Source organism: Gorilla gorilla, chromosome 5, assembly GCF_029281585.2.
Source record: "Gorilla gorilla gorilla isolate KB3781 chromosome 5, NHGRI_mGorGor1-v2.1_pri, whole genome shotgun sequence".
Lineage (NCBI taxonomy): Eukaryota > Metazoa > Chordata > Mammalia > Primates > Hominidae > Gorilla > Gorilla gorilla.
This window is the reverse complement of record NC_073229.2, coordinates 151,453,287-151,475,526: the sequence shown is the minus strand read 5'-3', so window position 1 is coordinate 151,475,526 and position 22,240 is coordinate 151,453,287. Positions and strand designations below refer to the sequence as shown.

Genomic DNA, 22,240 nt, shown 5'->3' with positions numbered 1-22,240 from the left:
ACAGGCTTTAGTTTTATTTCCATACATATTTATTATATACACACTGCCTATAGATTCTGTTTAAATAATCTCTAAGAAAAAAATCAAACTTTTCTGAGCAGGTGATTAAGCTGAAAACAACCAATTAAAATCACCACTTTTTAAGTGACCTTTGGTCACAAATGTCAAAATGTTTCCACACCCTTTCCACCCTCAAGCAAGAGACAAACTTTTTGATAAACTCTAGTATTTATTAAATTATAAATTTTGTAATCAAAAAGAAAAATGCAGACCAAAAAAACCTCAAACTGTAAGACTAGACAGCAAAGCCTATGGGAACGCCATGAAGTGTGTTACAAACATTCTGAAACATAAGTTACTGGCTGTTTTCATTTCCATTTCAATAACTTTACTATAAAATAGTTGTTATTCATCTATTTTGAAATCCCAAATTCACATCTATTCGTACATTATGTTTCCTGCTCATAATATCAAACATCTCACAGGTGCCAAATTTTAGTAATGGTCTTATGCCAATCCATGCAGAAAAATAAGACACAACGCAGGAGTCAGATGAGGACCATTAATGCACAGATAATACAAACACACTGGCCAAAAGAACTACAGAAGTTCTTAAAAAGTATAAAGTAAACAGACCTCAGGAAAACTGGGTTATTACTAAACAGCTCTCAACTATTAACACCCAAGTTCCTTACATTAAATAAATTTCTCAACAGAGACATGTTAGACATTTTAATTATGAGTCTATCCTTCCCATACCCCTTCCCACCCCAACTCCCAAAATGCACTACTAGGGATGAGTATAATGTTATGTGGGCAGAAATGTACAGGTAACCCTTTCAACCTTGAGCATGGAGCTGAAGACATTTTTATTTAAACTTCAGTTACTGTGCACTGTCCATCAGGCCTTCTAGATCTGACACTGACACTCACTGTTCCACCCCCTGCTACTGATCGATCAGTTCCCGATCGATCTGATCGATCTGATCGATCGGGTATTGTCTGGTTTGCATTAGAAACCAAAAGTCTCTGTTGGGTCAAGGAGTGCTGTGCAACAACTGCAGATACATCCTCACTATCACTACTGGCATCTGATTCAGTTTCTTCAATGGAGGTGTCTGGTGCTGGTACCCTGCCTGAAGATGGTGATTCATGATCTTCTTCTCCTTCTCCCCTATGACTCCTTTCAGCTGTGTTGTCTCCACTGAGTTGTAAATGAGCAAAAGAGTCTTCCAGAGAAGCGCTTGCATCAGGGGATGGTGTTGCAGGGCTTGTTAACTGACCATCTACTGATGTTAGGGGCCTTACAGAAGACACTAGGGGCTGAACAGAAGCTCCACTCTGTGCTGATACACTGTCCGCTCCGTCAGCAGAGCTCTCTCTTGCTAGGTTTACGGTATTAGCATCACAGTCTAGCCTAAGTCCAGCTACTCCCTTCTTTGGTATATCTATTATATCTCGCTTAATCTTCCTGCGACGTCCATGTTCATTTCTCCTATATTGAACCATGTTTTCAAGATCAGCGACATACAGAAAGCCAGCAATTAACATTTCAGTGTTCTTTTTACCTTTGGAAAAAGCATCTTCCAGCTCTCTACTAGTGCGCTCATCGTACTGCCACCACCCATTTCTTCCTTCATAATACCATGCATATTCACCATTTCCTCTACTTGCTGCCTTGAGTTCTTCTGGTGACAACAAGGTTGGCTTGTCAAGGAAATCCTCGGGAATTTCTTGTCGACAAAGAGCACACCGCTTTCCAAGCCATGAAGCTCCTTTTACACATAGATAGCAGAAAACGTGCTTACAGGGCAGACTGACTGGATGAACACATGTTTGCAGACAAATGGCACATTCAGGGACGCTTAAAGAAGGTGCAGTATTAGAACAGGACTCGTTCGCTTTCCTGTTTGTAGGAAGCATGTTTATTGAATGATCAATTTCACCACAGCCAGCCATCCTAAGAAAAAATACATATAATATTAAAGTCATGTTTTAATTCTTGCAATATCTTAATTTAACAATTACGAAAACACTAACCACCTATGATGTGCATTATATGCAAGCCACATACTAGACAATGGGGATATGAAGATGAAAGTAGAGGAAAAACTCTCCAACCGATGAAAATTTTTTGTAAGCATTTACTTGTACATACCTTGGGAATGTATAAAAATTCCATCAGTGCACTTACAGATCAGCCCTGGAGAAACACACTGAAGAACTATATAATGAAAAGCTGCATCCAGTGAGGGGAAAAGGATACCTTGAATCATGGCAGCTATTATACAGTGAAATGAATGCTAGACAAGAAATCTAAAAATCTGAGTTTTAGAGTCCTTTATTAATTATGTGCTCTTAGGCACTCAGTTAAACCATTAGTCTAAATTTCCTTACCTGCAAATCAGAGTTTACAAAGCTCAGGTAAAAATGGACAAAAAAAGTGCTTTGTAATCACTAAAGCTTCATAAAGGTAACAATCATATAAGACCAAAGGAGAAAATAACATGAATATTGAAGATCCCCTGAAGAGGAAGAAGAAAAAAGATTTGTCAAATTGGATGTATCTAGCTTAAACACTGACATAAAATTTATAATTTCTGCCTTATTGATTCAGATAAACATTTACTAAACACCTGCCATGTTCCAGATACAATACTAAGTACTGATGGGTCTAAAGATAAATAAGACACACAACTACTCTGTTAAATAAGGAAACATACATGCAGATAACTACAATATGGCCTGATTCCTGCATAATCAAAATGTGTTAACATACTTACTAAAATAACAGTAAGAGAGAGATGAGAGGATGGACATAGGTTAGAAAGTTTAGTGTTCATTCAGAGGGGCTGGGCAGTGGAGCAGATTCCAGGCAGAAGCACATGCAAGACACTGAGTCAAATAGTCATACAAGCAATGGAAGAGCAGGAGATGAAGGTGTAAAGGTAATCAAAAGCTAAGTCATGAAAGCCTTATTGTGTTATTGTGCCCTGCCAAGGAAACATCTAATTTTTTTCCCCATGGTAAAAAAAAAAAAAAAAAAAGACATTTTAAAAGGGGAGAAAATAATGGAGTAAACCACTGATAAGTAAAAAAGACTGAGAAATGAAGATGAAGATGTCAGAGATTGGAAGCTTAAAATGAATGACAATCTCTCTGCCAGCTAATTCTGCCATTCTAAATGGGTCAGTAGTTACAAAAGATATAGTCAACAAGAATGCTTATGCTCATCAAAAATTGAAAAACAATAATCCTAGGCTATCATCACAGCACATTCAATCTTAAAACAATCCTTTTTTTTCTTTTTACTGCCTTTTCTGTGTTCTTGGTTCCTCAATAGACAAGGCTCAAAAAGATGGCAATTTTCTAATAAAGGAAGCAACACAGTAAGTTTTTAAAAAGATGGCACATATCTAGTAAAGGAACCAACACAGTCTCAATGGAAGAACTGATCACTAAAATGTTTAATTTCCAAATTATTTTCAACTTTTAATAACATTTCCAATCAATTCCTTTACCAGAAATTCTAGGTTATAGACATCAAGAAAGTACAACTTTTTCCTAACCTATGGAAAGTTCTAAGTCAGGAGTGTCTAATCTTTTGGTTTCCCTGGGCCACACTGGAAGAAAAAGAATTGTCTTGGGCCACACATAAAATGCATTAACACTAATGATAGCTGATAAGCTAAAAAAAAAAAATCACATAATGTTTTAAGAAAGCTTATGAATTTGTGTTAGGCCGCATTCAAAGCCATCCTGGGCCACATGTGGCCCACAAGTTGGATAAGCTTGTTCTAAGTAAACCCTAATAGGACGTCTTAGCATGTTAAGCACTATAAAAGCTTTCAAATATTTTGAGATAAACACTTGCCTTCAAGATCTTATAACTTGAAACAACAATAAGTTACAAAAGAAGGCATATGTTTTTAAAATAGCCAATTAACATTCCCTGCCTATTTCCTCCCCTAAAAGAATTGGCTGTGCACACATTTTGTTAGGTTTTCAGAAACTTTCATCCCTTTCAATTTAGGTCAAAAAAGTTAGTTTCCATAAAATTCCTGAAAATCTTTTTGTTCCAAGTTCCATATTTATTTAAAGCTCCGATTAAGAAAAAGAAAACAAGAAAGTGATCCATTTACAAGTAATAATTTAAGAAAGATTCTACTCATGATTCTATTCATGAGACTAAATAGAAAAATGGGCTGATGACCACCATTACTTTGGAAAAACAACAGCAACATCTTCATATAAGAAGTCTACATCTTAAACCATCTAAGTACCTTATGAACAAAGGACAGGCTCATAAATTGAAAACATAAATAAAAACAGAGTCTGGTAAAATGTAAACAAGACACCCAACATGTCACGTGGACCAATGCCATGCTTTTAAATACATAATTCCAAACCTATTGTATTTGCTTTAAGTAAAATGGGCCCAAGAAGTCAGTTTTCCATCACATACAGCTCGTTTATCTACAGAAAAAAAAAGTTTTCAACCTAAAAACATTATCCTCCACCCTACTTAATATGATTAATATTTTGCATGACTCTTACTTTTGCATTTATGAATAAACCGAAACACGTAATTTCAAAACTAAGAAAGCAATTACAATCATCCCAGGAGAAGGCATGAATTATAATAACATAATTGGAAAGGCAAAACAATCCTGTTTGTGCAGGTATTTTGGTTCCATCATCAGAATGAAGTGAAGTTGGACAAAGTTAATCTGCAAACAATGGACACCAAACAGCTAAATGGTCATTATTTCATCTGAAGCACTCTTAACTATCAATTTGCCATAGCAATTTATAAATTCTGATTCTGTTTAGCCCATCAAGTATACTGTTAGTCTATCACCAACTAACAAATGGGCAGAAAAACTTAGTGATATTTCTTATTTAATTCTGAATGAGGCACATGCAATAAGTAAGAGAGATAAAATGTGTAACAAGATAGACACAAAGTAACGCCAAACTGCTAGTCTACCTATAAGACATACTTCAAGGTTTTTTAAAAAACCATTTTAATCTACCCTACACAGTCTCTGTTTTGCAGTTCCAATGATCTTAAAATAGGTGGGAGACTAAATGTATGCAGATGATCATACCAGTATGTAAATAAGAAAGCTTTTCCCCTCCCTTTGTGTAGAGCCAAGTATTAATGCTAATCAAAAGAGGTATTCCCTATCTCATAAATGTCTCAGAAAATTCTAATTTTGAAAAAGGGAATTTATTTCCAGTTTACTAAACTAAGAATTTAATACACAGAAATTTGGAGTGACGTTAGTCCAATTCTATTAATAAGTATAATACATCATTTACTTTCAAAGACGTTTTTACTGAATTCTTCATGTGATATTCCAACTTTTAAGTATAAATTCCCTTCTTCCAATAGATAAACCATGTGAAATATTTCTGCCAGACTAATAAGAGTCTATTAATACTAAGTCTTCTTCTCAAGAAGACAAAATATAGAGGGGTATGGGCAGAGTTAGTGGAAATCTCCAAGAACTCAGATTTCCTTGAAACTTCTTGGACAACTAGTCAAATGAAAGGCAAAATTATTATAAGCAAAAAAGATCTTTAGTATATGTAGTATTCAAGAAATTTTTAGCTAGCAATAAAAACTCCAAATATTAAAAATCAGATTTTTAAAGTCTGAATTTAGAATCCAATTACAGACACACAAAAAGGGAACAATCCTACATATAATTTCAAGGGGCTTAAGGATTTCTATGAAGCTGGTCCACATATGAACCACTAATGAGACAAGAGGAGTTCACTGAAAGGTTTTACGTCAGGAAATAACAGCCAGTTTAGTAGCTTCCAGACCATTTGAACAGCAGGTTGGAGGAAAGTTTGGTAATGCAGGAGGAGGTATGGCGAAAGGGAAACTAGAATATCCAAGTAGTAATGCAAGTATAAGATAATTAGAGGGAGGGTGCTGATGTAAGTTTCCAACAATAGAATAGAAGAATGCTAAGGAAAAAAGAAATGAAAGCATTTGGTTACTGATGGATGGTGACACATTCACCAAAATTCAGAATTTGAGGAGAGTTCTGTCTCAGACATAATGATTTTATTAAGGTCTCCAGGTGGAGATAGGTAGATGACAGCTGAATTTACTAGTTTGATACTCCAAGAATAAATCTGAGCTGAAAAAAGTCTGGTGACTCACCAACACATACATGGTCCTTGGAGCCATGAAAATGAGTAAATGCCCAAATTAAACCTGTAGAGAGAGCAGTCAAAAGGGCCAACCACAGAATCTTGAATTACTCCAATATCTGTGAGGTAAAATAGCCAGGAAGGGGTGTAAGGAATGGTCAGAGAAGAACAGGAAATAAAGATAGACCACCACCACAAAAGCCAACAAGGGAGACATTCACAAAAAAGAATAATCAAGCAAGTTACTCTAAGTGACAAAAATTTCACCATACAATTCAGTTTTGTGTGGTGCAAAAGTTGTGAACCCCACACACTTAATAGCTATTTTGATTTCCTAAACACCATCAATCCCAGTAAACTTTTACTCGGCCAAGACATCTTTCTTTCCCTATTCCCCAGAGACTATCATAAAACTTCTCCCTCCTAGTTTATCGATATACTAACACCTGTATCACTGAGAAATTAGGTAAGTCAAAAATAAATCCTGAAAATCTATCTTTACCTTTACTCTGTCTTATCATTATTCCTCCTGGCTCAATATGGGGTACTGCTACTTGTTTACAAAGCTAACCCCTCAACATCTAGTTAGTACTGTCCCCTAACTCCTCCAAGACTGATCAATATACTCTGTCCCTAAGTATCGAAATCAATTAAGATTGATTGTATGTTAAATAAATGTAAAATCTGGTAATATAGTAAGTACTAAATAAATGTTCATTCCCTGCACTTATTTTGAAGTCTCCTTCTCCTACCCTGCCTTCCCACATATTACTGTTCCCTGACTCCTCTAAAATGTGTTGATGATTAGGCAGCTGTTTCCCTCCTCATTCCCTTGGCTTGAAAAATATTTCCTAATTTTCTTTGACTGTTAAAATTCTACTCATTCTTTGAAGGCAAGGTGAAACTTATTCTGTTCATTCTGAACCCTTCAGATGAAATTAATCTCTTCCTCTGTTCAGTTTCAATAGCATCTTATTGTTACCTTAATATGGCATCTATTCCACTGTTTGTTAATTACATACATGTCTCATTTACTGGATCACAGTAAGTTCCTTGATGACCAGCACTTAGACTATCTGACCTATTAAGATTTTAAAAAATGTATACAGATAGATAAATGGACAGGAGTAAATAAAATATATATTTTTAAAGACAAACGCTTATTAGTATCATTTTTCAATTATCAAATTTTCAATACTGAATAAAAATAATATGGTCATACTTTTAATAATAAATTAATTATTGTTAATACGTATCATTACATGTAACCAGTATCATACTGGAAGAGTAGAAAGCAAGAGTTTTATGTCAAACTAGGAAAACGTGAAATAGCATCTACCAAGGTCACTCTTGCTCTAATAAGAAAAACACTGTAATTAAAAGTCAATAAAATATTCACTACATTTTTCATGAATGACATCAAGTTGCATAGGGCTTATATGAATTTAGAAAACAGAAATATATTCATAGTGAAAAATGTTTCATCAATATGGTGAAGTTAAATATGGACAAATCCAAGGTAGTGTGTAACACTTTAAAGCATACCATGCAAAGATAAATGATGAAAGCACAACTAGTAAAACTGGGGATCAGAGTGAAGTGATATGAATAAAATGCAATGATGTATTATTACATTAAAAAAATCAATTATGTAGAAATTCCTTTAATTTAGTGAAACAAGTTTTTAGTAACTAGAGTTTTTATAACCTAGTAGTCTGTCTTATTTATAAAAGCTAGTACTACTTGCCTAGCTTAGTTATTTAAGAAAATTATTATGTAAAAAGAAGGTAGAACCCAGAGGACCTGGAGATCTCTGCAGTATTTTAGCGTTCTTTGAGCAAACTCCTGTGTCTTCAGTTTTTCTTATAGAGACTTTTCCTTTTGAGGAGACTTGGAAATCTACATTAATGATAACTTAATGTAAATAAATTGTTAATAAAGCACCTATAAGTCAAAAGAAAATGCTCACTTAATATAATTAAAACTAAATATGACAGATACTCAATTTACCACACTTTAAACCAATCCATTTAATTTACTGCAGCACTGAAAAAAACCATGATGCTACACTTACATTTCTATTACAGATCCCACAGATGCCTGCCACAAAAATAAAGCATTTTCTTCACCAGCAGTCAGCCAGCTTACAGCATTTTCTCTTCCACTGCTGGTTCATTCTTTGTGCTGCAAAAGAAAAAAAGAGTAATTAAGATCAAGAGAATCAGTTAATTATGTATAATCCTTTCACAAAATTCAGTGGAAAACTTTATCTTAAAAGTGGGAAAAATTAAAGACAAGATGCATGCTTTTACCACTGCTATTCAACATGACTGTAAGTTCTAGCAGAGCAAATTAGGGAAAAGAGATAAAGGCATACAGACTGGTAAGGAGGAAGTAAAACTATGTCTATTCTCTCTAGATAGAAGATCTCATAGAATCCCCAAGAAAGCTAATAAACAAATTCAGCAAAGTTGCAGGTTACAAGTTTGACATACAAAAAAATCAGTTGTGTTCTGATACACCAGGAGACAACAATCCAAAAAAGAAATCAAGAAAACAGTTCATTCATAAAGTAACTAAGGGAATAAAATAGCCAGGAATCAACTTAACCCAGGAGGTGAAGGACTTGTACACAGAAAACTATAAAGCATTACTGAAAGAAATTAAAGAAGAGCTAAGTAAATAGACAAGTGATGTATGGATTGGAAGACTTAACATATTAAAATGACAATACTACCCAAAGTGATCTACAGATTCAACATAATTCCTATCACAATTCCAACAACCTTTTTTGCAGAAATGGAAAAGCAATCCTCAAATTCATATGGAATTGCAAAGGACCCTAAGTAACCCAAACAATTTTGAAAAATCCAATGTCAAAACTTACTACAAAGCTAAGGTAACAAGACAGTTTGGTACTGGCATAGGATAGATAAATACACCAATGATATAGAATTGAGAGTCCAGAAATAAACTCATACATCAATAGCCAACTGATTTTCCAAAAGGGTGTCAAGTCTACTCAATGGGGGAAAAGACGCACCTCTAACTAATGTTGTTGGGACAACTGGATTTCCACATGTAAAATAATTAAGCTGGACCTCTACCTTATACTATATATAAAAGTTAACTCAGAATGAATCAATAACCTAAATATGAGAAATAAAACCATAAAACTCTTAATAGAAAACACAGGAGCAAATCTTCATGGCCTTAGATTTGCAATGGATTCCTAGATATGACATCAAAAGCATGAGAAACACAGGAAATAAATTGGGCTTTATATAAGTTTAAAATTTTTGTGCATCAAAAGACACTGTTAAGAAAATACAAAGACAAACTGCAGAATGGGAGAGTATCTTGGCAAATCATGTATCTGATAAAGGTTTAATATCCAGAATATGTAAAGAACTACAGCTCAACAACAAAGACAAACCAATTAAAAAGTGAGCAAAAAATGAGTAAAGAACTTAAAGAAGATATACAAATGGCCAATAAACACACAAAAAGATCCTTAACATTATTAGTAATTAGGGAAATGTAAATCAAAATCACAATGATACATCTATAAGGAGGCTACAACTTTTTTAAAGGTAAAAATAATAAGTGTTGGTGAGGATGTAGAAAAATAGGACCTTTGAAAACTGCTGGTAGGAAGGTAAAAGGGTGTAGCTGCTGTGAATTAATAATTTGTTGCTTCCTCAAAAAGCCAACACAGCAATGCCACTCCCAGGGATATAGCAATAGAATTGAAGAGGTTCTCAGATACTTGTATGCCAATATTCACTGCGGAAATATTAGGCAAAAGGTGGATACAATTCAAGTATCTACCAACAGATGAATGGATAAACAAAATGTGGTCTATAAATACAACAGTACATCATTCAGTAATAAAAAGAAATATGTGCTACAATATAGATGAACCTTGAAAACATACTAATAAGCCACATACAGAAAAGTATTGTATGATTCCACTTACATGAAATATCAAGAATAGGCAAATTCATAGAAGCAGAAGGTATCAGAAGTTACCAGAGACTGAAGGAAGGAAAGTGGAGAGTTATTGCCTAATGGGTACAGAGTTTCTGTTTGTAATGCTAAAAAAAAGTTGTGGAAAATCTATAATGGTGATGGTTGCATAACATTGTAAATGAAATTAACTACATGGAATTGTACTCTTAAAAACCTGTACCATCTCAGTCATTAATCTTCTTTCTTCTCATTTAGTATTTCCATCTCCACTTCACCATGTCCACTACAGGACGCACATCATATTACACAGAATAATCAAGAACACATGATAACTAAAGAAATGATAGATCGCACAGTAAACACAAGATAGAAGAGACTTGAATCTTCTTTTATTTCCATGTGGCTCTCATACTATGGGCATCTATCTCCCTACGGTATCTTAAGATTCTAGTGTTTAAAGAAACATATTCTTAATGCCATTATGTGGCCTCTAAATACAAGCTGACTTATCCTACCAAATGTTTAACAGAACAAACAATTTGTTTTAAAATCAGAGAACTTTCAAAAGTAACTGACTGTGATGGTTAATACCGAGTGTCAACTTGATTGGATTGAAGGATACAAAGTATTGATCCTGGGTGTGTCTGTGAGGGTGTTGCCAAGAGATTAACATTTGAGTCAGTGGGCTGGGAAAGGCAGACTCACCCTTAGTCTGGTGGGCACAATCTAATCAGCTGCCAGCAAATATAAAGCGGGCAGAAAAATGTGAAAAAGAGAGATGGGCCTAGCCTCCCAGCCTACATCTTTCTCCTGTACTGGATGCTTCCTGCCCTCGAACATCGGACTCCAAGTTCTTCAGTTTTGGGACTCGGACTAGCTCTCCTTGCTCCTTGCAGACAGCCTGTTGTGGAACTTTGTGATCGTGTAATCTAATACTTAATAAACTCATATATATATTCTATTAGTTCTGTCCCTCTAGAGAACACTGCCTAATATACTGACTAAACAAGGTTTATAAGTAACCTTTTTGTTTTACTCTGACTTTAGATGAAATGGACTCCACTATTTTGACTTTCCTCTCAACCCTTTCACCAACTTCAAGGAGCCTACAACTTCAATGGCATCAAAGAAGTCTATGTTCATTTCCTTGCTGCAGCCTACACCAAACAGAAACTGCACATTTTCATACACTCCCTATATATAGGACAGGAGGAGACAATTTACTGCTCCAACATCATTACTTTTTCTTTCAAGTCTCTATCACACTGACTTTAACATACCCCATAATCCCCTAAAACTGCTCTCTCACCACCTGTAAGGGATTAATGTCATCTTTTCACTACTGATCATCCTCTTCATCCTAACTCCTGACATGACTATCAGCCTATTTAAATAGCCTTGAAAATGAACCATCCAACACCTATTGCACAGGTTCTTAAACTTGTCCCAACTTCTATTCATCAGAATCACTGAAATTGCTTGTTAGAAATACATATTCTCAGCCCCTTCCCTTAGAAATTCTAGGCCAGCAGACATAGGTTTAAACCTAGGAATCTCACCCCAGGTGGTACTCATGCCTTAGTCCTTCAAATACAATCTGAGAAACACCATCCTCAATTTTCAGTTCCTTAAATCCTAAATTTGAAGAAATTAATCTACTCTCCAGCAACCAAATATTATAATCACATTTGAAGCTAGTTGTCACCTAAACTGCTGCCTCTCTGAAATCTTAATCCGACTCTCAGATCACAAGCTCTGGTTCTTCCAGCCTACTCATTCCCACACCTGCTCTTCAATTTCATGGGGACCTACCATCTCTTGACCATCTCCTTTCCTTTATCCAGTTCCTGATCTCATTTCCTTTCCTGCCCATTCTGCAACCCAATCTTTTTCACTTCTTAACAGAACCCTTGGCCCCCTCATATCTTTATCTCACATACGCACATTTTACAAACCCCCATTTCTGCATAATTCTTACAATATGACATCTCAGGTTTCATGCCTTAACTACTTTGTGTTCATGGAGAAAAAGAGAAGGTCCTTTCTCTCACCACACAGCCCCCTGCTCCCCCACCCCAACCAACCACACCATAAATTCTGTCAACTTTTATTCCTAATCCCTTTGGAATCTATCCTGTACTCTCTACCCATTGCTAGTGCCCTAGTTTAAACCCACGTAACTCTCACCTGGACTACTGTTCAGCCTGATTATCTTGTGTCAGTATCACCCTCATTTATTAAGCCTTTGAGTGAGATTCTCTCTCTCTCTCTCTCTCACACACACACACACACACACACACACTCACTCTACAGTCTGTTTCCCAGGCTAGAATGCTGTGGCATGATCATAGCTCACTACAACCTCAAACTGCTTGGCTCAAGCGATCCTCCATCTCAGCCTCCCAAGTAGCTAGGACTGACTGATATATTTAAAAGGCAAAATGGACCAGGTTTCTTCCATATGTGAAGCACAATATTGGGTCCTCAGCCTACACAATAAAGACAAAGCTCCTTAGGACAACATTAAAAGGTTTTAAAGATCTAAACTGTAAATAACTAGTCTCTAGTCTTTTTTATCTTCAACAACCACCCATAGATTAATAATCTAGTTGTATAAAATTACTCATAGTCCTGCAAACCTCCCTTTGTAGCTCTGTATTTCCTCCTGCCTGGTACAATCTATTCCCTTTTACAGCTTATGAATGCCTACTTGTTCTTTAATATATTACACAGAAATGGTTATCTCTACCATTTTCTCTGACTACCTCCAGAAAGTTAACTGTTCTCTCCTCTATATTTTGTATGTTTTCTATTACTGAATTTATCACATGCACTAATTTCAATTCATTTGTGAAGTCTGACTCTTCTGTGAAATCATGAATCCCCCGAAGATAGGGAGCTTTTTATATCTTTAAATAGCTAGTAAATTGTCAATCAATTTTTGTTGAACTGATATTTTTTGGATGAATGAAAAATCAACTCCTAAAAGTAACTATTGTGAGGAACAGAATATCAAAGGATTAGATTTATTCAAATAACACAACACTTGAGTTCTAATTGTGAACTCAAGCTGGAATCTGTAAGATACATAAAAATATCTAAGTTCTAATCCTTGCTTTATATAACTTAAAATCTAAAGGAGTTCCTACATTTACAAATATAAAATTCAACCCATCTTTGTATCTTTTGGCAAGAAAATCATTTACCCAGCTATTGTTCATTGTCAATGAATTCTCCAAAATGGAGATAAAAATCTAAGCATAAACCAAGATGGGTTTCTGAACAGCCAAAACAGCTTCACAAAGCTCTTTCCCCAATAAAGCTTATGATTCTTCACTAGGATGACCACATAGGTCAGCCCAGCATCTGTCCAGTTTGCCCTTGGTCTCCCAACAAGTGTTCCAGTTCAGAAAAATTATACAGACATTCTACCCTTTACCCATCACAAAGGTTTTTGGACCATCACTCAAAAGTCAATTTGCTCTTACTTTACCCACAATTCTGTTTTTTGTTTTGTTTTAAGAGACAGCATCTGTTAACCAGGCAGGAGTCCAGTGGTATGATTGCAGGTAACTTAAACCTCAAACTCCTGGCCTCATGTGATGCTCCTACCACAGGCTCCCAAAGTGTTGGGATTACAGGTGAGGGCCACCACGCCCAGCCTTTACCCACAATTCTAACTTGAAGTTTTTTGGTCCACAAAGTCCTGCTGAGTGTTGCTGTTGGTCATTAGCACTGCCTATCCTTCGCTATCTTACAAGTCTTTTAAGATGTACCAATCCATCCTTCTCAGAACCTAATTGATTGAATGTTAAAACCTCTAGTGTGAAGATTCAATTAAAACATTTCTTCTAAAAATTTCGTTTAATCACTATTTGTACTTTAATAATTGAGATGTGTAGAAGGTACCATTTTATTCCTAAGAAATACACAAAAAAGTCCTTGTTTCTAATTCTCCTTATCTCCTGAATGCATTTACACATTATCTGTAACCAATCTAATTTATTCCTCTCTATTCACTTACTTTACTTAGGTCTTATCCATAAATATTTTATCTCCGAAACAAAAGTTGATTCTTAAAGGAATCTAAGTTAACTGAAACAAAGCAGCTTCAAAATAAGTACAAAAAAATCCTCTAAAGAACCCATATTTGAACACCCAAATAAGCTGTGATCTTTCCTATAAAACTATTTCACATAGCTGAAATAAAGCTATAGCCACAAATATTAAAGTAAAAGCTTTGCTACATATCCACTAGAACAAAGGTACTAAAAAAAAATCTGGTTAATTCAAGGAGATGCATTCTCTCATTCTGCTTTCCTTATTTGAAGACTAATGATTAAATTCAAGTAACTTATCAATAGCAAAATTATTTGAAAAAGCCCCTTATAAAGAAAACACACACACACACAAACCCAGGAGCAGAGAACTATTTACTTAATAGTACTGAAATAACAGCAAAGTATCTATGAATAATGACTTTCCATCAATATAAACTTTCTCCTTCAACAGAAAGAACATCCTTGCCCTCATTACACTCCTCTAGTCCAGTTCTGTTTAGCAGTAAACAAAAGAATGTATCAGTGACCATAACTCACATTCCAGTATCTTTCTTTACATTAATGCCATTTTCAAAAGAACACAGCCAAAAACATATTTATTTAGCCTATTTCTTCAATTTTTTTTTTCTAATTCTGGCCTGAAGTCATTTCTAGGATTCCTTTAGAAATGGCTTTCTCTAATTTTCAAAATATTGATGATTTCATTTCTTTCTTTAAAGATCTTTGACGATAACCTCATACAGCTGACCTTTCAACCACACAGGTTGGAAATGAACCAGTTGACTTATATACGTACAGTTTTTTCAATAAATATGTTGGAAATTTTTTTGGAGATTTGTGACAATTTGAAAAAACTTGCAGATGAATCATGTAGTCTTGAAACATCAAAAAAAGGAAAAGAAAAAATTAGGTATATTATGAATGCATAAAACATATATAGTCTATTTTATCATTTAGTATTATAAAATATAGAGAAATTATAAGAAGTTAAAGTGTATCAAAACTTAGTAAACACAGACACATATGGTGCCACTTGAGGTGGTACAAGAAATTTAAACAAATGTAAAGATGCAGTATGAATCATAGCTGTATAAAATTAATTGTAGTACATACTGTAATAATTTCCTATTGCTATTATGAATTTCCACTTAAAATGCTGTGGATACTAATCATCTCTGCATGTATTGGAGTAAAACGTAATCTCTTGTTCTTGTGTATTTTTCATGTTTAGTACAATACCATAAACCTTGAATAACACCATGGGACCCATGTGAAGTGCCACTAGTGATGCTAGAAGTGCTCCCAAGAAGCCAAGAAAAGTCATGCCATTACAAGAAGTTAAATTACCTGGTACACACCCTAGATGGGTCTGCAGCTGCAGTTACCCATCATTTCAGACAGACACCTTATAAACAGGTAACATAAACACAGTATCGGTAAATGCAGTACTGTAAATGTATTTTTTCTTCCTTAGGAATTTATTTTCCTTTAGCTTACTCTAAGAATATAGTATGTAATGCATATAACAAACAACGTGTTAACTGACTTTACAGTAGGCTATTAGTAGTTAAATTTTGGGGAAGTCAAAACTTATACTCAGATTTTCAACTGTGCAAGGGGTTGGCACCCTTAACCCCGTGTTGCTCAAGGGTCAATTGTACTGCCCTCTTATTATCTTTGAGCATTCTTTTATTTCACCTCTAATTATGCATTATCTTTTAAAAATACATTTGTGTAGAACAACATAACCAGGTTCTTCTTGGCCGAGATTTAGCCATCTTATGCAACCAATAAAAGTGACTCCAGATAAAAGCAGACAAAAAAACTTAACAGATGTAAACAGGAATCCTACAGCAGCCCTAAGAGTCCATAGTTCATATAATTTTAGTAAATCTTGCATGCTTTGGTGACTTTTTCAATTTCTATATCCTCATGAATAATTTTTTCAAAGTGCAGACTAACTGGATAAACGCTGGGGAAGGAAAATGAATTAAAACTAACATAATGCTCTAGATCCTAGCTATACAAACAAACTGGGATTCCCAACTAGTACTATCAGCACTACCTGGGAGCTCTTCACAAATGAAAATCCTAAGTGCCACCCTAGACCTACAGAACCAGATCTCCAAGTGATTCGCATATATTAGTTAGTGAAACACTACCAAATCCATGTCACTGAATCCTCAAAACAACCCTGTGAAATATGACTATACCTATTTCACAAATGAGGAAGCCTAAGCTCAGGAAGTTAAATGACTTACCCAAAGTCAAAGCCATCAATATTGGGAGATGTGATTCAAATTCAAATTTACCTTTAAAAATGTCTTTCTACAATGTATTGTCTCTCACAGAAAAGGTCACGTATTATCTAATAGAAATATGATGCAAGCCACGTACGCAATTTCAAATTTTCTATTAGCCACATTAATCATAAAAAGAGGCGGGGCATGGTGCCTCACATCTGTAATCCCAGCACTTTGTGGGTAGTGACACAAGAGGATGGCTTGAGCCTAGGAGTTATAGACCAGCCTGGGCAAGATGGTGAGACCCCCATTTCTACAAAAATAATAATAGAAACAAACAGGTAAAATTAATTTCAATAATATTTTATTTAATCCAACGTTTCTACATTACTGCTTCAGTATGTTTCAATATAAATTGTTAATGTAATATTTTATGTTCTTGGCTAAGCGTATGCATACTTCTTTGAAATCCAGTGTGTATTTTACACTTACAGCACAACTTAATTCAGACTGGATACATGTCAAGTGCTCAATAACTCCATGTGGCTAGTGGCTACTTTACTGGGCAATGCTGGTCTAGAATGTCTTGCATATTAATCTTGTTAAATACAAAACTGACAAGTCACTACAGGAATTGTTTAATAGAGACAATGAATTCAATGTTAATTTACCTAGACTTTTGCCGAAGACAGATTAAAAAAGAAAACTGCATATTCTGTTATAATCAAAGTTAATGGGTTTAGGTAGCCCCAATTCTGCCAAACTGACCCATCACCTATTAACTCTGAGAATTTATACAGTTGACCCTTGAACAATGTGAGGAGTTAAGAGTGTCTACCCCCTGTGCAGTCAAAATTCCATGTAAACTTTTCAGTTTCCAAAAACTTAACTACTAATAGCCTACTATTGCCTGGAAGCTTTACTGATAACATAAACAGTGGATTAATATATGTTTTGTATGTTGTATTATATATTGTTTTCTTGCAATAAACTAAAAAAAAGAAAACATTATTTAAAAAATCGTAAGGAGGCCAGGTGCGGTGGCTCACGCCTGTAATCTCAGCACTTTGGGAAGCTGAGGCAGGAAGATCATGAGGTCAAGAGATCAATACCATCCTGGCCAACATGGTGAAACCCCGTCTCTACTAAAAATACAAAAATTAGCTGGGCATGGTGGCACACACCTGTAGTCCCAGCTAATTGGGAGGCTGAGGCAGGAGAATCTCTTGAATCTGGGAGGTGGAGGTTGCAGTGAGCCAAGATCGCAGCACTGCACTCCAGCCTAATGACAGAGCGAGACTCCATCTCAAAAAAAAAAAAAAAAATCATAAGGAAGAAAAACATGTTTACATTCATTAAGTAGAAATGGATCATCATAAAGGCCTTCATCTTTTTCAGGAGAAGGAGAAAGAAACATTGGTTTTGCTCTCTCAGGGGTGGCAGGGGCAGAAAAAAAAAGTATTATATAAGTGGAACTACACGGTTCAAACCTTTGTTCAATAGTCAACTATAATTTCAACTGGGCACAAAATAGGGCATACATGTAATACTTATAACAGTCATGTGAAGAAGCCCTCAGAAAACTCCCACATTATTTGAAACCAAAGATTTTTTTAAAGTTGGAGGAGAAGGGATGCTTTTATTTTAACCAATAGGGGGATGTAAAACAGAACAGTATGATTTCAACTACAGGCCAGAATTAATTTGCCAAACATAAATAACTCAAACATACATAATTCCTACTGGAATGAATGACCTGTAAATTTTACACCAAACTTAATATGATGATGTATGAAGAAGGTAACATAAAAAAAAGAAAAAGTCTAAAACCAAATTAGATACTTTGCCCCTAACAATTCTGGAGAAAAAAAACAGTGACAGGTAAAACTTAAAAATACACAAAGGGGTTTAGGGATTATCAATGAATTTAAATCTTGACCCATTCAAATAAGTGAAAAATAAATACAACTAAAAATGAAGCAATATTGTACCATTTATAATTTGTAACAACTCAAAATACTCATACTCCCACTTTTCAAGTCAGTCACAAGATCAAAGTCAAGAGTTTTTTTCAGGTAATAGATTCAAGCAAGCGATTATCTTTAATCAAAGAAAAAGATGAGCATATAAGATCAATATAAATACATATAAAACAAAGACAAATATCAATTATAAATATTTGAAGACTTACTGTATTTTTCCAATTATTAACAGCTAATGTTTAATAAGATTTTTGCCATTTATTCAAAATACACAAAACAGTAAATGTTCTACATGAAATCACTCAGTGACAGAAAGAAAAAGTACTTGAAATGTTCCAACTTTTGGTACACAACTCAAAAAAAATTATATATACATAAAAGGAGTAGATAAATCAGGTGTGAGTTAGCAGACACATCTTAGTATTTTTTATAAACCAGTCACAAATTGAGATATGTAACTAAATGCCCTAATGTCTCAATTTTTAGCCCTCATCATCTCCTGCTAAAAATTAGCTAAGAAAAAGCATAGGTCATACTTGGAAACTTCAGACAAAACTCATTTCAACTAAATGGGGTCTGATACTTTAAAGAATCATTTCCCTTTAAGACGTTACTATGTGGCAGTCTACTTACTGCCTTCACAATCTTTATACTAGCGCATTAAACCCTTTAATTTTTCTCATAACAACAAAAAAGTGAGCTTTGCATTTTATTTCAAAACATGAGATGTAAAAGTGAACAAATATTGTCTTTTAATCATATCACACACAGATGTTTCTTAGCCAGCAACCATTTCATAAATAAGAAAGCTCTTTGGCAAATTATCTGTGTGACCTTGGTCAAGTCATAACCCCCAGTCTTTTGTTATCTCATCCTACTCTATAATTCTGTAATTCTAAGTTCTAAATGCTTTAATTAGCAGTCCGTTAACAACATTTTGGATTTGAATTAACCCAAAAGGTAACACGCCATGAAAACTAAAGATAGTCCGTAAGTAAGCACAGGTGGTTGTAGCCAAGTGTTACATAAATTAGTTTCTATATCCACAAAGATGTTGTTTCACAAATTCAGATTCCTCAGGCACAAGGCAACCAAGAGAATGGAAAAGGCTCTCAGTACCTTCTATTACTAACAAGGGAGAAAAATACGCATTCGAATTCCCAACTGTCAGTGCTGTTAGATGTTTCCTGGTAGTATATGGTTAACATATAAAATAATATTCTTTAAAAAGATCGATATTGTGAAAACAAAAGATTTAATATCCTTTTCTTCTTTTGACTCAAAATATCGTTTTGGATCCTTTAAAAAAAAAAAGTCTGTTCCTTTCCTCTGACAAGTTAGGTTGGTGGAGACTGAAACAAAACACTTTGTAAGTTGACATCTCCTTTTAAAAAAAGTTATTTCTTTTTTCTTCTCTTGTCTAAAAGACCAGCTATTTGGAGAGAGTTTTCCTGATAATTATAATTCTACCAAGTTCTGAACAACCAGCGAAGAAAAAAAATATTTAAATGTATTTCCATTCTGCCCACATGATACACTGGCTCATTTGAGACACAAATTCTAAATGAAAGATTGGGCTGAACAACATCCTCCACTTTAAGATATACAAGGCACCAAAACAAACACATCCAAAATCTATTTTTAGAGTGGTGTTCACTCTTCCGGTTTTCTCTTTAAAACGAGATTTAGTTGACCTATTTTCATGTGTTTTTAGGGCACCCAGACACTCTATACAAACAATATTTGCTAGTCATAAAACAGCAAAGCCAAAATCACAAATCCTGTTATTTGTGTGGGACATTTTCTCCACGTGTCCTTACGTGCCATGTCTTTGAAAAGTCTAAATATAGATTCACTGACTAAAATGTCCTAAGTCTTCCAAATTCTATAATTATATACTGGATTGAATGCCAATATTATACGTTCACATCCCATTTGAAAAGTACACACACGAGGTGGGGGTGACGTGCCCACTACCTGAAATGCCAATCATACAAAGAACAAAGCGTTCCCTATCATCTTTGGGCTTTCTTCTCTCCTCAGTTCTACACTGTTTCGATATTACAAAAATATTACTTAAACAAAATGTTCAAAACTTGAGAAATAAGTGCTCACTAAAATGGCACTTAGAGAAAAGAAATTAAAACATATACCAAAATGATTAACGAGAAAAGATTCTAGTTGCCAGGATGTGTGTGTAAACTTACAGTCCTGTAGGTTTTACCTGTGGAGAGGACGGTTCCGTCTCCACTCTTAAAACAATTTTACATTCTTTAGAAGCCTTAGCAAAATAAATAGCGACAACAATGGAAGACCCACACTCCTTCAGACGGGATGGAGGGTAGGAAGAGAACTCCCCACCCAACAATCAGAACAAAGCAACAGCCTCAGCTTTTAAGATGCAGACGGTTTGGAGGCTCAAGGGATATTCTGAGATCTCTTAATTGTTCCGATGCTTCAACAGCCGTCAAAAACAACTAAGAATATGCAGCGCTGGGCTTCACTAGGACAAGGTGCAGGGATTGCTCTCTTCGTTTTAAGCAAGACCGAGACACTGAGCAGGAGAAAAAAAAGGAGGAAGAGCGAGAGAAGAGAAAGCAGCAGCCAGAGACACTCCGGGAAAAGGCAAAAATGCAGACTGTACGCCCTGGCTTCGATCTGACCCAAGGCCCAAACTGTCTGACCCCACACGGGAAAACATGGAGCAGTCTACCGCCGAAAAACCATCGCCGCCCCTACACCTCGAGGCCAGAAGGTCCCCGGGTAAAGGCCTGAAACCACGGCCCAGAGGGGAGGAGAGGGACCCGCCTGCCACCCGAGGCAGCGAAGCGGGCTCAGGCGGAAGAGGCTGCGCAGTAATGGCCGCTGCTCCGCCCCTCGTACCCGGACCGAGACCAGCTCCGGCCGTCACCCAGGGCAGGGGCTGCGGCGCCCTCGGGCAGCGCAGGGGCTGTCACGGTCGTCTTGCCTGCCCCAGCAGCCAAGGCGGGGGTGGCGGAAAGGGCTGAACTGTCCCATCCCGCCTCTGCGCGGACAGCCGGGGCCGCGCCAGCCCAAGGGCGTCCATCTACGTACCGGCCCCTGACCCCGCCGCCGCCCCTCTCAGGCCCCGAGCGCAAGGCCGACCCGGAGTACGTTGCGGCTGGAGGTGACACCGCGAGCTATGCCTCCTCTCCCCGAGTGAGGATCCTAGAGTGGCCGGCGTTCACCCTGTTCCCCCGAGAGGGCCTCGCTCCGACTCCCACCTCTCCGGCCACAGCTGCGGCCACCTCGCAGTCTTTTCTCTCTGGCCTCGGAGCTCGCAGCTGCCGGGAACGCGCGCGGCCATCACGTGACCACCCGGCGCGTCGCGGAGGAGGGGCCGCGACGCGCCGCGCACCCGTACCCGCACCGGCGAGCTCGCTCCGGCGCCTCATCGTTCTGCCCCTGTCTCGCGCCGCTGCCTGCCGGTACTCTCTTACCTGTGGGGAGCGGCGACTTCTCTGCTTGCATTCTTCTGGCTTCTTTAGAGTGTGCTTGCTTTGTATTAGGGCCCAGAGGCTCTGAAAGAATGCAGTTCCAGCAGAAAGAGATTTGGGGTGGAGGAAGTAAAACGTGTGTAGGACCGGCAGGTGGTGCTGCTCAAAAATCCAGCTTTGCTATCCTGAGGAAGCTCTGGGGCGCCTAGCTGAGTTTCGGCTTAAAGATCCCTTAGCAAAAGTACTGCTTGTTCCCTTTCAAGAAAAAAAATAGGGAGGGGGGGGGACGGAGGGGAGAGAGTACTGTAGGACTTTCCAATTTGTTCTCCTTTTTAATGGTTGAGCAATTTAAT

At 36.6% G+C, this 22,240-nt stretch overlaps 1 protein-coding gene across 12 annotated transcripts; it reads right to left on the bottom strand.

Moving 5' to 3' along the window:
• Positions 1–209: 209 nt before the first annotated feature.
• On the bottom strand, positions 210–22,017 carry RNF146 (ring finger protein 146). Of its 12 annotated transcripts, none has more exons than XM_063707842.1 (6): positions 21,675–21,789; positions 8,246–8,355; positions 7,975–8,070; positions 6,182–6,290; positions 2,398–2,525; positions 210–1,960 (listed from the first exon to the last, which is right to left on the bottom strand). In XM_063707842.1, the coding sequence occupies exon 6, from the start codon at positions 1,957–1,959 to the stop codon at positions 874–876; it is 1,086 nt and encodes a 361-aa protein (XP_063563912.1). In that variant the 5' UTR covers position 1,960; positions 2,398–2,525; positions 6,182–6,290; positions 7,975–8,070; positions 8,246–8,355; positions 21,675–21,789; the 3' UTR covers positions 210–873. The 12 variants fall into 12 exon arrangements, with proteins under 12 accessions (XP_063563912.1, XP_063563911.1, XP_063563916.1 ...); XM_063707841.1 differs by lacking the exon at positions 7,975–8,070 and adding an exon at positions 4,410–4,476; XM_063707846.1 differs by lacking the exon at positions 7,975–8,070 and adding an exon at positions 4,410–4,476 and having other exon boundaries at positions 6,182–6,235.
• Between the last annotated feature and the right edge of the window lie 223 nt (positions 22,018–22,240).